This window comes from Phodopus roborovskii, unplaced genomic scaffold, assembly GCF_943737965.1.
Source record: "Phodopus roborovskii unplaced genomic scaffold, PHOROB, whole genome shotgun sequence".
Taxonomy (NCBI): Eukaryota; Metazoa; Chordata; class Mammalia; order Rodentia; family Cricetidae; genus Phodopus; species Phodopus roborovskii.
Window position 1 is genome coordinate 23,116,296 of NW_026126480.1, and position 18,549 is coordinate 23,134,844.

Below are 18,549 nucleotides of genomic sequence, written 5' to 3' on the forward strand. Positions count from 1 at the left end.
TAAAACATTTAAATGCCATGTTCTGTAGATCTATGAAGTGATTGAAGATTAAACATCTATGTCTCATAGGTAAAGGAAACATGGGTGAAGATAATCTATAATACTCAGGAACTTAGCTAAAAAAAAAAAAAAAAAAAAAAAAAAAACTGATTGAAACTTCCCTGAGTAAAGCAGGAATAAATACCTAAGCAATATAACTTATATTCATGTACATATATATTCATGTAAATCTGTAAAATAGAGGTAGAGTAGAAATGTCTAAACAAGAGGTAGAACTATGAAGGGTAATAACTGGCCAACAGAATTATATCAAATACAGAGTCTCTGTGTGTTATTGGGAGCAGGCATGGCAGTGGGACCAGCGGTGAGGAAAAACTACTCATAACACATCCTTTTCCTATTTGGAAAGATCTCTCCACATACCTTCTCACCAATTTCCCAATCATGCTTTTTCCAAGTACCTGACCATCTAGCCAACCCATTGGCTACAGCCTATGAATCAGTAAACAGTTACATATCTGGCCACTTATCCTTCAGGAAAAAAATGTGTTATTATTTGAAATGGGAAGGCCCACTCTTAATCCAGGTCTTTTGAGATGGGACCATCCACCTTTAATGTGGCCACACCTTCTGCTGGCAGCCTATATGAAGGACACGGAAGAAGGAAACTTGATCCCTTTGCGTGCTTGCTCTCACCTTCACTGGCAAGTCCATTCCTTCACTAGCATTAGAACTTACTTCTTTGAGATTCTGGCCTATACATACAGCTGACCAGACTCATTGATTTAACGACTAACAGATTCTTGGTCCTTCTGTTGGTAGACAGCCGTTGTTGGACTAGCTGGACCAAAGCCTGTAAGACATTCTAATAAATCCCCCCCCTCTCTAGTTTATGTCAAGTGAACAAAAAATGAAATTATCATGCTATACTAGTCTCTGAATCTATGTCTGTGTGACCCTAAATGAAGATTGTGACCTTACTGTTAGGCAGGGTAGGGCCTTGAAAATATATTTTCACTTTCCTTCTCTCCTGAATATTATCACAGGCTTCCAGAATACCTGCTATCCCTGGAATGTAGTTCTAAAGTCAAATAAAAGGTTGGTAAGAGTCTTCACAATGGCATGGGCACACCTCTGATCAATTTAAGACCAGGCATCTTTGTGAAGTAAGATATGCAGTAAGTAGCCTCAGCATGGATCATGATACCTCCACTGTGGCTCCATATTTATTCCTGGGTCTTTCCACAGGCACTCCTTCCCTGTAAGATGAAATAAATTTTGCTGAGTATACCCTGGACCACCTCCATGAAAAACAGCCCTGAGATCACAGAGAAATTTTATAAAGTATTACAAGAAATGTCCACTAACAGAAAATTTACTGGAATCAGGGGAAAAGGTTGGCAAATGCCCTCTGGAGACAACAAAGCCAAGCTTCATTTGGCCATCTGTTATCTCTGTCTGAAGCAGCTCAGTGAGAGGGCTCCCTCAGGGCTCCTCCCTCCACAACACAGTCAGAGCTGACATCAAGCATAATAATGGGGATTCTTTATTAAACTGGAGTCAGGACCTTCAACAATAGCAGTAACACTGGCCACCACTACTGACTAGTTACTCAATGCAACACACAGCAGTGGGACCTTCCAGGAATTGTCTGTACATGGCAGTGAACAAGCCACCAAGGACACAGGCATATATTTTCAAAGTCATTTCAATAGTCTGTTCTCGCCGGGGTCCATCAATTTCTGAGATCTTTCTCTGTTGGCTCTCTTCAACATTCAACACTAGACAGCAAACCCTCATAATAGCACATTCTAACTTTACCCCAGCAGGCAAATACCCCAAGGAAAAAGAATATCAAATAAATAAACCCTTTAGACAGAAGAGGATAAGTGCTTAGGGGACTGGGAATGGTGTTTCTGGAAATGTTCATATGGTTTTAAAAGAAGTTTGGAAGTGATCGGTGAATTACTTAGGACTCCGATACCACAAAGTCTGAAATGCCAACACACCGAGAAATTTAATTTAGATTTCTTTAACATGCTTTCTCCTGATAAGCGAGCATTCAGTATATAAGTGGGATGCAACATGACTGCCAAATTGCAACACAGAATGGAGAAAATTTGTCATTTTGAAATGCTAAGGGAATTCTTACTAACAGCTTTCTCATCTTGTAAAACTATTATTTTTCTGAACCATAATATGATTTATAAGCCTCAGCAGAATTTTTTACTTTTGATGGGAATAGTCTCAAAGTAAAAAACACATTTTCTCAGAATATAAAATTCTCTTAGGAGCTGACCAAATGAGGGATAAAGTGAAAAACTTTCTACAACTAAGTGGACAAAAGTCTAGGTCCCTGTGAACACATTTGAGTGTGAATGTTTGTCTACCTCAGCAAACATGCCTCATTTGGACTTCTTCTTACTCTGAATAATTTCCAGGGTGACACCAACTGCCCAAATACTACAACACTGTCCTAGGTCCAATCCTCCCAGCCCGTGCACCCTCAGATCCCCTCAGACCTCTGCCATGTTAAAGGATTCTGTATCCAACACTCGCCAGATGGATCACCTCACTCCACAAACTCTGTTTCTCCTCCTTGAATCCTACTGTTGAAACGACAGCAAAATCTATATGGATTTTTTTTTAATCCCAACTCTCAAGGATTTTATAATCCAGCACAGGAATCAGGGAAAAAACAAGCAGTTACAGCCTTTGTTGGTAAGTGCTGTGCATGGGCTATCCCTCTTAGGAAAGACATCCAGGATCAACCTGAAAGAAGGAACATCTTGGTTGGGTATGAATCAGGTAACTGGAGTGTGCATGTGTGTGTGTGCATATGTGTGTGTGTGTGTGTGTGTGTGCTTGCATACAGGCATGAGTGAATGTATGCCTGTGTGTGCATGTGTAATGTAGATCCTGTAGAGGCCAGAAAAGTGCATCAGGTTCCTTGGGGTGGGGTTACAGGTGGTTGTGAGCTGTCTACCATGGGTCTGAGATCTGAATTTGGTTTCTCTGGAAGTACAGCAAGTGCTCCTACCTGTCAAGACAACTCTCTATTCATATGTTTGTTTGTGTTTGTTTGTGTAAGATACTGATTATTTTTTAAAGGGAGTGAGATACCTTACATTTTATATAGTCTCTAGGCGTGAAGAACCTGGAGACAGCTTATAGGAAATACACATCTTCCACTTGTGGCTCTATAAATTTTTTACAATAGTATTCTTCTAAAGATGGGGTAAGTATTGTTCCTGATCATTCTTTAAAATAATAGATTTTACCACTATTGTCTTATTCACAGGAAATTGAAAAGCACTTGGGGCATTCCTCACAGGTGCTTGCAAAGTTCACCATGGGTGAGGTATTTAGCTAAGATGAAAACATTCAATTCTAGAAGCCAGGGAGCTTGGCATGCAATGGTGATAAATGAAGTCAAGGGTATCTCAGGGGAATTATAAAGAGCTTTCAGTACCATGTTAGTATGTTATCCTGGTGTAGTTTGTAAAATGTCCTATTCGAGCTGATATGCTTGTACCCCAAGCTAGTGGTACTGTGTGAGGAGGTTGTGGGACATTCTGAAGGTGAGCTTTGCTTCAGGATATGGGTCTTTGGAAGGCAGCCTTGAGGCTTGTAGCCATGTCTTGCTTCCTGGCCCACCTCTGCCAACAGTCCACTAAGACGCAAACATGTAGCTGTCATGCTTCTGCCTAGACAGACAGAGCCCTGCAATCCCCATGACTTACCTACCATGATGAATTACATTCCCTCTAACTGGGAGCTGCACAGACCACTCTTCCTTTGTGCTCTTCATTGTCAGGCATTTTGTCTAAGCAATGAGAAAAGAAACTATCTCAGTTAGGGTTTCTGTTGCTGTGATAAAACATCATGACCAAAATTAACTTGGGGGGGAAGAGATTTATTTCATCCTATATGTCATAGTACATCATGAAAGGAAGTCAGAGCAGGAACTTGAAGGCAGGAACTGATGCAGAGCCCATGGAGGAGTACTGCTTACTAGACAGCTCCTCCTGGCTTTCTCAATCTGTTCTTCTTATGCACCCAGGACCACCAGCCTAGGGGTGAACTGGGCCCCTCCACATCAATCATCAATCAAGAAAATGTCCCACAAAGCTTGTCCTACAGGCCAGCCTGGTAGAAGCATTCTCTCAGTTAAGGTTTCCTCTTCCAAAATGACTCACTTATGTGAAGCTGACGTTAAACTAAGCAGCAGAAAAACTAATATCCCTATTGTCCAGTCATTTCAAATATTTATTGGAAGATAACGTTATTGAAATGAAACTTGATTTGCCTGGGACCTCTATACCATGTGACTGACACCAACCTAGTATCACTCATATTGGCCCAACTGGTCTTTTGAAAGAAGAAATCTGGTTACCTCAGTCCTGGAATATGCCCTTCAAAGACATTTATTAAACTTGTAGTAAAAGGCCATCTCCCAGCAGGCCCTGGGTGAAAGACATGGTAATGGACTGGAGTGCCTTCCCATTTGTCTCACATCATCTTCTTGACTTTCTCCCATGCATCTTCCAGTAAGCTCATGTCACCCCTATCTCAGAGATTTTATAAACAATGCCCTCTCCTTTTTTTCTTCTTCCCTCTAATTGTCTGGTTAGTGGCTTCTCTGCCTGTCTCAGCTGAGCTATGCTTTCCCAGGGAAGCATTTCCCAGCATGGTCAGGCTTTCCTACTGCACTCTGTAGATGTTTCCATGGTAGCACTCAATCACCGTTAGCCTCCATCATTAACTGTGGGTTTGGTTGTTTCATGCTTCCCCCTCCTGTGATGTGAACTTTGAGAGTGAGCTGACTGGCCCCATCTCTGTTGTTCATGGTAATAGCCCTGGTGCCCTCCTCGATGCCAGCCACTAAGCATGCCCTCTGGCAATAATTTGTTGAAAATGTGCCCATAAATACTACAAGAAGACAAAAGGGAGGAAGTTTGTGTGGTTGACATGAGGAGGGAGCCCTCCACTGAACCAGAACTGTGGATCTTAGGCACTTCCTAGGAGGTCTACTCTTTTCCCTCCTGCAGGGGTCCCCCAGGCACAGGAAAGGGACACCCTGAAAAATACTGCTGTAGGTGGCAGAGTGCTCTGATGAGCAAAAAGCTTTATTCTTTGGTTTTGAGGTGGGAATGCCTATTACTCTCTCAGCCTGAGGGAACTTTCCCACTTAATGGTCAAGAGAATGGAACGATCAAAGTCATTTTGTGTGTATACAGGAAGCATATTTCATTTACTTATTTCAACATTTGGTCTCTCTTGAGTGGAGAAAACATCTGTAAAGCTGGTCAGAATTGTATTCTTTTGTGCAAGACTGAATGTAGCGTAGACATTTCTTTGGAAAGTCATTTTGGCCTTTGCCCAGACCATTGGGGAAATTGTCTCCACTCAGTACAGATCCCCAAGGAGAATGTGGGCCAGTTCTTAGGTCTGGGATCATGGGAGTCAAACAGTTATTCAGTGTGGTCAGCTGTAATGGAGTCAAGGGATGGGATGCCTTTATCTGTTAAATAGGGTGAATCGAAGTGAAAATTACCTTTTGATTGAGTAGCATTGCTGAAGAAAATCAATAGAAATGGCTGGAGATTTATCGGCACCAGCTCAATTTTAAGCGTTGTAGACTCTTAAATTGCTGGAACACTGGATTTCAGGATGCAACCTTTTCAAGGCCAATGGAAAATAAACAAGGGAGTGAGTTAAAGAAGAAGCAGCACATCTACTCTATCCCAGAGGACATAGAAAATATGTGCTGACCAAAGCTAAATTATTTGCAACCTCAAAATATGTGTTCTAAATTCTCAGAGCCCATGTTTGATGTGTTTAAGGGAGAAAGGCCACAGCTGACATTGTCTTTGTTCAGAGTGTAGGAGATGGTTTTGTCTAGACTTTCAGGAACGATATAGAATGACATTTTTAGAACAAATCAAAAATATATTTTTAAATCCCTCTTTTTCTTTCAGAAAAGGGATTTGACATGATTCTAGAACCTGAATGTGAGGGAATCTATAAATGGCCTCCATCATTTAATAGGAATAGAAAGGTAAAATGAGCCATTGAGAAAGGATGCTAAAAATGCCATTGATTCATCTTCTTACCTCAATGGCAGTGCTATCAATAGTATCTAACATGGAGAGAGGGTGGGTTTTGGCACCTGCTAGGCTGTTGACATAGATTTCCTCCTGACAGTTCTCATGGCGAGACCATGGTGCAGGTGTTGCTTGCCTATGGATAGATGAAGAACCAGAAGCACGAAGAGCCAGAGGAATAATACACAGAGCCACCAAGCCATGGGTAACCAAGTACAGACTGTGTTTGATTTGTCCCTCCAAACCTGCCCCTCTCACCACTGTGTTAATGTCATCTTCCCCCACAGGGCCAGTATCGTACAGAAACGCATTATTTATTTTCAAGATGAGGGCTCTCTGACCAAGAAGCTGTGTGAACAAGGTAAGAGCATGCAGGTGGGGAGAGGCAGGTGAAGGGGGGTGGCTTTCAGTTTAAGCATGGCTACAGGAATTCAGGCACTGGAATCTTCTGAGTTCCCCTGGGCTCTACCTCCTCACGTAGCTCTGATTTTTAATCTGGCTGTGTGCTATGGATAATTGGATCTGCCTTAAGCTCTAATTACTCAGCTTGATTCCCTGGGTAGGAGATAATGTACCTTATATTGGTGCTGCCTTCTTATTTTTGTGAAACAGTGATTATTCTGAAGAGGTTCCTTGGAATAATTCACAGGACTTAATTAAGGAATGCGCAGTTGTGTACCTTTAAAAAGCATACAGTGGCTCTCTGGGATAATCACCCCCCCAACTTGTATGGAATTTAAGTAATATGGGGGATTTTTCTCCAAAAGAGACCAGTAGAAGATAGGGATGTCAGGGGTAGAAAAGCAGGAGACACTAACTTTGTGATTTTACCATGTTCAAGTCTCTGGTCCTCAAGTTCATAAACCCCTTCTCCTCAGATTGAAACATCCTAATAAATGTCTTTATTCCGGTGCTAAGGAGCAAACCCAGTGCCTTGTGCATGCTAGGTAAGTGCTCTGACACTGAGCTACACCCTGCCCAAGCCTGGAGCATACTAATGAAGTAGATTGGGAGTAGAAAAGGGGCCTGGGTTCAGAACAGACCTGGACTTAGATCTGCACGTATTTACCTCCCCAAATCATGTGATTTAATAATGTACAATAGGGCTGCGAGATATCTCAGTGAGTAAAGCTCTTACCATATAACTGTGAGGACTTGAGCTCAGAGCCCCAGAATTCACATGGAGCCCCAGAAGCTGGACATGGAGCTTCAAGTCTGGAATCCCATTGTTCACATGTAATATAAAAGATGGAAGCAGAGGGGGGATTCCTGGGGTCTCCCAGGACAGTTGTAAAGAAATCTACAGATAAAAACAAGACATCTGTTTCCAAACAAAGTGGAAGGGTGGAAGGCAAGGACTGATACTTGATGTTGTTCTCTGACCTCAACATAAGTGCTACAGCATGCCTGCATTCACAAACACAAACCCAGGCATGCACACACAAACACACAAGATTAAATGTACATGCATGTGTATGTGTGTGTGTGTGTGCATGGTAGCTATGGCTGTCTATATTCAAAAGTTTGTTCATTAGTCTGCTATTAAAAATAAGACTTTAAACATCTAAACTGGTTAGAAAGTATTAGATAACTCAATGAGAACAGAAAATGCTATATAATTATACAGCTTAGTTATCTCACTTCTATTCATTCTTGCATAATTTTTATTTGCCTTTTCAGCAATTAGTTTTTCCAGAAGGAATAATCCTCTCCAACTATAGCAAGTCATAAACTACTAAGAAAGGTTGGAGAGGGTTCTGCTTGGGAAATAATAATAATTGCTAATAATTTTGAGTGTTTGCTACATGACGGGCAGTATCCTAAACACCTTCTACTCATTAATTATGTAATCTAATGCAATAGCCCTCTATGGTAAAGACTACTGGATCAGATAAGGACCCCAAGATTGAGACAGTTCAAATAGCTCTTTACAGCCAGCAATGAAGGACAGTAATTGATACCAGGAGCCCATGCCCTGAACCAATGTACCCTGTCAATGTTGCATCCTCCTATGGCCAGTACTTTGCAGCCCTGTCTATACCAGACCAATGCACTGTCCTCTTAAAAAAAAAAAGCTAGAGTCAAAATGTTAAATAAATATTTGTGGAGAGAGTTAGATGCTTGGCATTAGGGTGGGAGTTCTAGATACTCTAGCCAAGAGCCTTGCTAACTTCTTGGGGAGCACCACTACACATGGGATGAGGTCTTCCCTCCAAGCCACTTAGCTGACAAATGGTTCAGTCAGCTTTTCTCCAAACAAGGAGCATTTCTTCTCTTTAGGCTCTTGGTTCCTAAATGACAACCTCCCCCCCTCCATGAAATTATACCCATTTCCCACGAGTTGGACTCCAGAGTGTTCTGACTCACACATTGGCTATGTCATGATCTTCCCCTGTAGGTAGCTAGACACAGCCATTGTGGTGAGCTTTTGTTGGTTGGACTGTCAGAGGCCTGCCTGATTCCCAGGATCTGAAAGGTCTTAGGAGACACTTCACAGATAACCCCATGTACTGACAGAAATCCTTCCTGGAACCTCATATAAGCTGTACATGGGCTAAAATCCAGTGGGCACAGTGATGATAAAATAGCATGACATATCTCTGGCTGTTTCTTTCAGGCTGAGCGCCTAGGAAAGTGACTAATCACACCATCTATATATACAAAGGCTCCTTGAAACTTGATGGACTGAAAAGGCCCAGCAAGTCCTCATGCTGTTGTCTTTTGTGTGCTTATAAATGATCCCTGGAAATGGCAGACCCATGAGAAAATTAACATCAAACTGATCACATTAAGAAAACCATTTAAATATATGCAGAGCAAAGGGATTTTTAAATGTATTCAATCACTTAGCAAACGCCAGCTTTTCATCAAAGTCTCTATGTTCCTTGCTTCCTTGTTGAATCAAATCAAATCTGTTAAGAAAAGAAATAGTGGAACTTGGAACTATCATTTATTGCCCCCACTTACAACCATTCATCCATAGGTGATGAAATATAGCCACAAGGATAAAAAGCAGTGAACACTAGTGTGTGTGTGTGTGTGTGTGTGTGTGTGTGTGTGTGTGCATTTGTATGCATAAATATGGGCACATATCCCAGGCCAGGTGGCTCATGAGATTCCAGGGAATTTTTTTATCTTTACTTCCTTCCCATCTCTGTTAAAAGTGCAATGACAGGTGTTTGTGCTACCCGCCTGACTATTTTATACGGGTCCTAAGGACTCAAGCTCTGGTCATTATGTTTGCATGGAAAGCTCCTTTACCCACTGATCCATATCTCCAGCCTGTGATTTTTAAAAAGCAACATAAATGTGAAATTACTTGGAATTAAAAAATAGATAAATACAATCTATTCCAGAAGGTAGTCTGTGATAGACATATGGTCACACAATTGGACACCATGTCACAAACAGAATGAGAATGACAGAGGAGGATGGGAGGTAGGAAATCTAGAGAAGAGAGGAATATAAGCAGAGGAAAATGAGAAGAAGATGAGAGAGGGAGAAAGAAGAGGAAGAGGAGAGTGAGGAGCTAGCTCCATGCATTGCCTGCATGAGGACCCAAGGGCAGTCTCCAGAAGCCCAATAGCTACATAGAAAGCTGGATGTGATGGATTTTCCACTTGTTAAACCCAGTGCTGGAGAACCAAGACACATGGACCAGGAAGTTCACTTTCCAGCCAGCCTGCCCAGTCTGTTTGGTGAGTTACAGGCTCATCAGAGGCTCTGTTTCAAAACCTAGGTAGACTGGGGCTAGAGAAGTGCTTCAGGAGTTAAGAACAGACTCTGCTCTTAGAGGACCCAGCACCCATGTTGGATGCCTCACAACCACCTGTAACTCCAGTTCCATGGGATCTATCACCTTCTTCTGACCATGAGCACCTGCACTCACATGCAAATACCCATATATGCACACTTCACATGTATGGCCACTGAGGAATGACTGCTAAGATTGTCCTCTGCCTTCCACACACATGGACATTCTTTTACACTGGCACTTGCACACACACCACACCTGTCCATACATAATTGAACACACATATGTACATATAACACATACACAAATTTTTAAAAAAAAGAAGGAAAGGGGGAATGAGGAGGAAAGAAAGACCCAAGAATCTCTGAAGAGAATTTCAAAAGCCAACAAATGCAGGATAGAAATGAGGAGGAAGGTCAGGTATGATAATAGTGGCTGAGGTGGTACACTCAAAACTTGGGAAGGTGAGGCAGAAGCCTTGTGAATTCAAGTTTAGCCTTGGATACACAGTGAAACAATAAAGCTGGTTGTGGTGGCCCACACCTTTAATCACAGGAGATAGGCAGATCTCTGTGAGTTCAAGACCAGCCTGATCTATATCATAAATTCCAGGCAAGCCAGGAATACACAGTGACACCCTGTCTCAAAAAATAATGTATATGTGTGTATGCATACATGTATGCATGTATGTATGTATAATAAATGGGAATAAAGGGAAATCGAAGCCACACAAAGGGCTGAGGTTACCTGGATTGACAGCCCAACTGTTGTAACATGGGAAATATGTTGATGCTTATCATCACAGCCCTTTGAAAGCCTGCTTTGTTTGCAAAAGGCCTATCCTTAGTAGAAAACAGTTCCCCTTTCAAACCTAGAAATTTAATTTTTAGATGGAAATTTGTTTTCCAAAGGTCTGTTATAAATTCATTTCTGTAAAACCTTAGCAGTATCTTTAACTCTGCTTTCTAAATCTAAAAGCCCTTCTGATAAAGTAAAGCTCCCAATTGGTCTGATTTTGGGTCTTCCAGAGATCGTCATTGCCTCATTTAACAGAACTCAGTAGTTAGGATCGAAATCCCAGCATGTATCTCTCAGTTCTGAATCCCTTTTTTCAAAACTAATTTAGACGTATTTTACAATGCAGCTCATCATGGTGGGACAGCAAAGGGACCAGATCTTCTGGTTCAAGCTACCTCTCCTAAAATATAGTAGGTAGGGTTTGTCCTTCCTACCCAAGTGGCTCACACAGGAATCAAGTCCAGGTTTTGTACACATGTGGTAGGGAGCAGCTTGCTCCTGCCATAGACAGCACTCTAGCCTCTGCCCATGATCCCTGTCCTGGGGGCTGCAGCATTTTCCTTTGAACCTCTTTAGAAGTCTCTGAAATCTGTAAGGCGAAGGTTTTTAAATGCCCTTTTCTTCATTTGGAAAAAGAAACAAGCTGGGCTTTTGTTTGTTTGTTTGTTTGTTTGTTTGTTTGTTTGTTTTTTAGTGATATATTGCATACACAGACCTATCCAGAGTGGATCCTTCCTGGGTGATTGAATTCCAAGTTGATGTCATAGGCTCTGAACCAAAACAGACGTGGGCCCCGCCTCTGCCTGCACGGTTCACTTACCGTGTGAGCTTGATCAAGGCACCCAGCCTGCTTCTTCACTTTTCTGTAGCTCTAATGAAATGCCCTGGGGAAACAATGGAAAGAAGAAAGGGCTTATTTTGGCCTACACTTAGGGGGTTACAGCCCACCATGTCAGGGAAGACCATGGTGGCAGGGACAGGAGGATGGATTGTCACGTTGCAGCTATGAAGAGTGTGCAGGAAATGGGGTTGGGCAATGTGGCCTCAAGGCCCTCCCCTAGCAAGGTTCTACCTTCAGAAGATTCCACACACTTCCCAAACAGTGTCACTAACTGGGGACTAAGTATTCAAACACAGGAACCTATGGGGGACGTTTCTCATTCAAACCTCAAGGGACAGCCAAAGTCCTTCCTAGACCAGTATGTGGAAACAGATCAGCACATACAAGGAACTCACTACATTGCTGATACCACAATGTCTCATACTTTGTCTCATCCCCAAACTCACTGCTACCCATCATTGATTTTGCATGTTCAAACCTGGTGAGCTCAGCGAATTCCTAAAGAGATTGAAAAAATGCTGTTTTTAACATGCAAAATGGTTTTCATCCCCTTGGTTTCTGCTCTTTGTACAATATTTAAGGAAAACGTCCAACTTGCAAAAAGAGAAGATTGATGTTAACACAGCTGGGAGAACTACAGAAAAAGTTGTTGCAGTAAGTGGTGTCTGTAGGCATTGTCCCCTCTCACAGGCAGCCGAGCAGACTGAGCACTAAAGGCAGTTAGGGCTGTAGGCTTAACAATCAGAAATGCTGAATTTATTCATGTAATCCCTCTTTCCCTACTTACCAGCTACTCACAGCTAAAAATGGTGCGGAGAGGGAGTCTTAAGTTTTTTCCTGGCAGCTTCTACACTCAGAAGTGAACTTGAACTGTGGACACAATTCGAAACTCTCCTCACTTCCCAGTAGTCTTTGAAAGCAGGACAAGAGATATAACTGCATAAGATTCCCTCTTAATTTCCTGCAATTCTTTAAGTCTCTATTTGCTTACACTTTTCCCCTTCAAAACCACCCTTGCCTCCATTCTGGTCCAGCATTTGGGCTCTGAAAAGTGCTTCTTAGGTAAAATAGATAGGTGTTCCTCTTAGAGCCTGGGAGAGATGGCTACTGTGAAAGAGATGGGAAGGAAGCCAGGTACAGGAAGAACAACTGGGTGAGAGCTGGAGAGGCAGCTCCATGGCTAAAAGCCTTTCTGCCCTTGCAGGTGACCCAGGTTTGGTTCCCAACACTTGCATCAGGTGTTTCACAACCTCTGTAACTCCAGCTCCAGGGGATCTGACATCCTTTTATGGTTTTCTCAGGCACCTGCACACACATGGCTGGCATTCGCGCACATGCACACGTGCATGAGCACGTACACGCACACACACAATAAATCTTTAAAATGAGAAGAATAACTGAGTAAAAGTCAGCATTGATTTCCCCTTGATCCTCAGATTATGAGAGCAACAACTTTGAATTTTTTTATTTGCAAACTATGTATACATAGCTGAGAAATATGAGAACCATAGCAATCTAAGTGCTGGTCTTGAGTCTTACAAATCAGTGCAACTGCACTGTGTCTTCTTTTTACAGGGATCAAAGATAAGACACACTGCTGCAAGGCTGCCTTTTACGAGGCCTCTGTCTGCTTTCTAACTTGATTTCCTGTTCCAGATCCCACACTTGACGGGGTAACGGACAGACCAATCTTAGACTGCTGTGCCTGTGGAACTGCCAAGTACAGACTCACATTTTATGGGAACTGGTCCGAGAAGACTCATCCGAAGGATTACCCCCGTGAGTACAGCAGCTACTTTATGGGTCAGGGAAAGCACATTGCTAATGCTCTGTCTGTCACAAGATCATAGGCTAAGCTATGTTGGTTGGGTCTGCTTGTTATTATCCACTGATTCCTGAAACTTGTGCCCTAAGAAAGTTAATTCATGGACACATATATGTATAATCCTGATATGTTTTTAGAGTTTTGGAATAACATTGTTCTAAGAATTTTATCTGTGATTCTTCAAACAGTTCCTGAAGTCAAATTACTAGATTTTCAAGCCAACTCCTCCTAAAACAGCTATACACAGGTTATAGAATACACCATTCGTTAGAGGTAGCTGACAAATGGGGTCTCTTGACTCCACAAATAGTGTAACGGTTACTCAGTCTCCTTAACCATAGTAAGGTGTCAGCAATCAATCAATACACCATTTCTTTACTGGTTCCAGATGTCACCTTCAAATGCCACAAGACACCAGGCTCAGAACAGCCAATACAAATCTCTGAGAGCTTAGTCCAGAGGCCCCAAACTTGCTATGTGGGGAGTAGATACTAAAAGAGGACAGTTTTCAACTCTTTTTAGTCAGACAGTTGTCTCAACAAATTCATTATGAGACAGGCACTATGCTAAACCTTAAAGATAGGGCAGTTGGCAAGAAAAAAGATACAGTGTGGATTCCCACACCATCCAGGGCCTGTGGGGAGACAGACATTAGTCAAATAATCACATGAAATTTGTAGTGGTGAATAATGGACTGATTACACATTATTAAACATGTTTACTGATGATGTATCCTCGAATTGGAAAATAACCTGTTCTTGGACAAACTCCCTAAAGATCAGAGAGAAGTCACCATTTGTTCAGACATGTAATGTCCTGCCTTTGCTTTGTGTTTCTTTTTAAGACCTAGGAAGGCATGTTCTCTGTGGCCTTGGGAAGCAGGGTGGATGTGGGTGGCACTGGGCATATTGTGTCTGGCATGGTCTGTTTGATTCTTAGGCATTTATTTCACTCTGAAGTTACCAAAGCTGGGAAGAACTGCAGAAATGGGAGATGAAAGGTCACATGGCAGGGACTTAAGCAAACCCCGGGTATCATAACCTCCCTGTTGCCCTAGCAGGCCACCCAATGGGGACTGCCACATTCCTGGCCGGATCAAGAGGTTTGTAGTTTAATTTACCCCTCATAAAGTTGAAGTTTTGGATCTTATGAGCCCATGGCTAAGCCATTCCTCAGACTCTAGGATTCAGCCTGCTCTGGTCTCAGCTGGGTGGGAGACCTGTGTGAACAAAGCCAGCCTCTCTCCCTGGGAGGAGGCACTTAGAATCAGAATGCTGGGGGCGAGGGATGCCCTATGATGTCCCCACTAACAGAAGAGAGAAAATGGTAGGGGCAATAATTCATCTTTTGTGATCCTAAGGAGTGTTTCTCATTTTTATATGGCCACAGTTGTCTCCCAGAATTTAACTGGTAGGAGGAGGGTACCAAATCATTGTTTGTGGGCCTTTGGGGCAAACCACATGCAAGCTTGCAGAGAATTTCTGTGGTGTTGCTGAAAGCTTAATAAACACAGCAGATGTGTGCTCCTGATCCCAGGGATTGTTCCATCATCAGGCATTACATTACAGAGCCAGGCTCTGCCCTAGTTTTTTTGTTGTTAGAAAATTTCATCGTCAAATACAAAATAGCATTTACCATATTGTGTTGGGATTATTTTTTTGGGAAGTTTCTTCCCCACAAGACTGGGAACTTTTCTGGGATAAAAGCCATGACCAGCTCATCTTTGAGTCTTTATCCTTGAACATGCCTGGTACCTCCCTGAGAAATAGGTGGTGGCTGTGGAACACACTTGCTACCATCTGGAAGGCAGGTATCTAGCTGACACTGCATCATGATGGCCAGTATTGAGCAAGGAGTATGGACTGGACCATCCTTGGAGGGCAAAGGGTGAACCTGAATCCTTGAAGGACTGGAGCCACTGGGAAGATCACAGGCAATGTCAGTGATGGCTTCTTCTGATCTAACCTTCAGAGATAATTCTGTCATGATAACCAGCTCTGTTGTCAGCCCAGAGAAGCTTGCTGACAACAAGCTGTCAAGAACCCAGTCCCTTGTATCTTTTTAATTAGTCATCCAAAATGTCATTTTCCAAGCAGGGATCTGGGCATCTTCAGTCTTTACATCCTTTTAACATGTTTAAGAATCACATGAAGCATTCATTGATATACTTTTGTTAATTCTGCATTCACCTTAGAAACAATGATAGCTGAGAATGTTTGTAATTATTAGTTTTCAAGTTGCATATGGTAATAACAAACACTTTGCATGTTTAATAAATTTATCATATGCTAACATAAAAACATTATGTTTAATGAAAATTATTATGTTATCCAAAAAACATTGTGAAAAGAGTGTCATTGTTGTACATTTTTACCAATCTCTGTTGTGTCTGTCTGGATTAGTAGAAAATATGGACTGTCATTCACCCATTGGGTGCATTCAACCTATTGGGATACATTTTGGATAGAAGTATATGAAGAAAATTCTAAACCATACGCATGTATAACTTGGAAAAAAGGAAGAGTGTTTTTGGAGAGTTAGAGAGAGGTCTCAGTGGTTAAGGGCACTTGCTATTCTCCCAAGAATCTGGGTTTGATTCCATGCACCCACAAGGTGTGGCTCATAGCAATTTGTAACTCAAGTTCCTGGGGGAATCTCATGCCATCTGCTGGCCTCTGCCAGCACCAGCACACATGTAGTACACATACAGATGAGCAAGCATACACACATATGTGTTGATATCTTGTTTGTACAAATGAAGAGTGTCTGAAGATCAGAGAGTGGAGCTTTCCACTAGCTAACCATAGAGGTCTGGAGGTCTGTACAGACAGACAGGAAGGAGATGGCTGGGCAGAGAAAGGAATATAGGCAGGAGGAAACAGGAACTCGCTCTTTGTGCCACTGGGAAATTAGTGATGTAAAGGTGACTTTGGCTTGCTCCTTCTTCTCTCTGATCTTTCAGCATTGCCCCCTATATCTGACTCTAGGTTTTTATTAGTAAGACCTGTTAGAACTCATAAAAATAATTTTAAAGTGTTTTTATAATCTTTCCAGACACAGATAATCTTTGCTACTACACCACAAACTACTAAGTTTACAGAGTTTTGATAAGCCCAGTTACAATGTAGAATACAAGATTGTGCCAGTGGGTTTGTATTTTGTGACTAAAAGTCCACTGCTTACCTTCCACTTTGGATGAATCTTTTACAAATTCATGATTGTGTAGCCCTGATGATAATCATTTGGAAAATGATAGCTTATTGAAAATCAAATATCATCCAAATGCCAAGACTTCACATTAGTAAAATCACATCTATTCCTAAGAGGACAAAGCCCACCAGGAAAGCATTGGAAAACCAGAAAGCTATCAAATTCACAGAAACAGCCACAAGTTTTCCAAGATTCTGATTTTTGCTTGAAAACTCAAATTTTATTATTGGCAACAGATACTGTCAGTTGTTTTCCTTGAAGTGACAGACTCCCTTCATTTTTTGAGAAAAATGTCTGCCAAATTCCCAACTCTAAATAACCATAATTTGCCTGTCATTTGTTCTTTCAAGTAAAAGTGATGTTTTATGAATGTACAAAGTGGCTAGTGTGACTTGTACCTAAAAGAAGTACTAAGTACATTTACTGAGGACAATCAGAGTGCTCCCATCTAAGAGCAAAACTGCTTTGCATTTTACATTGCTTTTAACATTCCCCAATTAGTCACTCTGAATAATAAGGTGTGTATTCATCAGTAGAAACTTGAAGTGACTCATTTTTCTGTTACACAAAGGACACTCATGTGAAGTTGAGTCTTTTGTTGTCTACTGTGAACATGTGGCCCTGAAGAAGACATCAGGTACTAGTGTAGGCCATGGCTATTGCCTTGGTCCATCTTCAATGCCTGTGTCAACATACTACAGCAAGCAAATAATGCTTTCAGTTTGTTGCAAAATAGTTTTAATCTCTCAGATTTCTTGAAAGGATCTCAGGGCTCCCAGGAGTCTGTGGATTATCCTTGGATAACCTCTGCAATAGTGTAAGTTATGTGTTCAACTCTTGGGTGTCTTTGAGTAACTTACCTTTGAGAATCATAGTGGATGCTACATGTGGGACTGAATGGCACCATGCACCTTCACCCTTCATGCATCTTCACCCACCATGCATCTTCAGTCACCATGCATCTTCAGCCACCATATATCTTCACCTACCATGTTTCCTCTGTCACCATATATCTTTGGCCATAGTGAACCATATCTGTAGATGTCTCTTCTCAACCATTATAAACTGGTTTGTTCTAAATGCTGCTTCTGGGATTCTCTCCATAGAAGAAGTTTGCATTTCTCTCTCTCTCTCTCTCTCTCTCTCTCTCTCTCTCTCTCTCTCTCTCTCTCTCTGGGAGGGGCTAGGTATGGTGAAGCAGAGATGTGGGCAGGAGAATGGATCAAAAACTTCTGGCCTTCCTCCTCTCTGGTAGTGTCCACATCTCTGCTGGGCATCTAGAAATTGTGGAATTTTTTCAAAACACTCCCAATCAAGAAGCTCTTGAACCATATTTTAAGGCTAGACCATGTAAGGTTTACCTCTGAATAATGTAAATGAGAAAGTCTTGGCACACACACACACACACACACACACACACACACACACACACACACACACACAAAATAGCATTACAGCTTAGATAGCCAGAGAATATTTGAACCAAAATCAAAGCTCAGGCCAGATAATTCTCTTTTTCCTTCCCTTGGGGTTTATATGAAGCAAGCAATAGTCAGAGCATGTCTGAACCAAAATGAAAGCTTAGGTCTGAATCATTTTCTTTTGCCTTCCTTTGGGGGCTGTCACGAGACAATTACTCCTGCTCTCTGCAGTTAAATTAAACATTTAATGTACAAAGCATGCTCAAAAGTTAAGTCAGATGATACTAAATGTTATACCATCCCACCTGCTGTTCTGCACACAGCCAGACTTAGAAGCCAGGGAGAGCATGCCCAGGTTTGTTGAGCTTGGACAGCATTGCTGAAACCCACTGCAAGCACCATGGTATCTGTCCTAGGCATTGCCAGACTGCCACTCACCACTCCCAACTGTGGGAACTGTGGGAGGAAGTGCTTCCCAGGAAGAAGGTGACCAGGCCCATGAAGATGTCTTGAGGGTTGGACACATGCCAAGTCTGCATGGAGTTGGGAGCCTCCTACCAGATGCTAAGTATCTATAATCACTAGCTCTCATG

At 42.0% G+C, this 18,549-nt stretch overlaps 1 protein-coding gene across 1 annotated transcript in view; it reads left to right on the forward strand.

Moving 5' to 3' along the window:
- Spon1 (spondin 1) overlaps nt 1-18,549 on the forward strand; it is a 268,537-nt gene that overhangs the window by 98,943 nt on the left and 151,045 nt on the right. The window contains exons 4-5 of the mRNA XM_051192721.1: nt 6,395-6,468; nt 13,157-13,279. Of these exons, the coding sequence (XP_051048678.1) occupies nt 6,395-6,468; nt 13,157-13,279 (197 nt within the window). The remainder of the gene's footprint in view (nt 1-6,394; nt 6,469-13,156; nt 13,280-18,549) is intronic.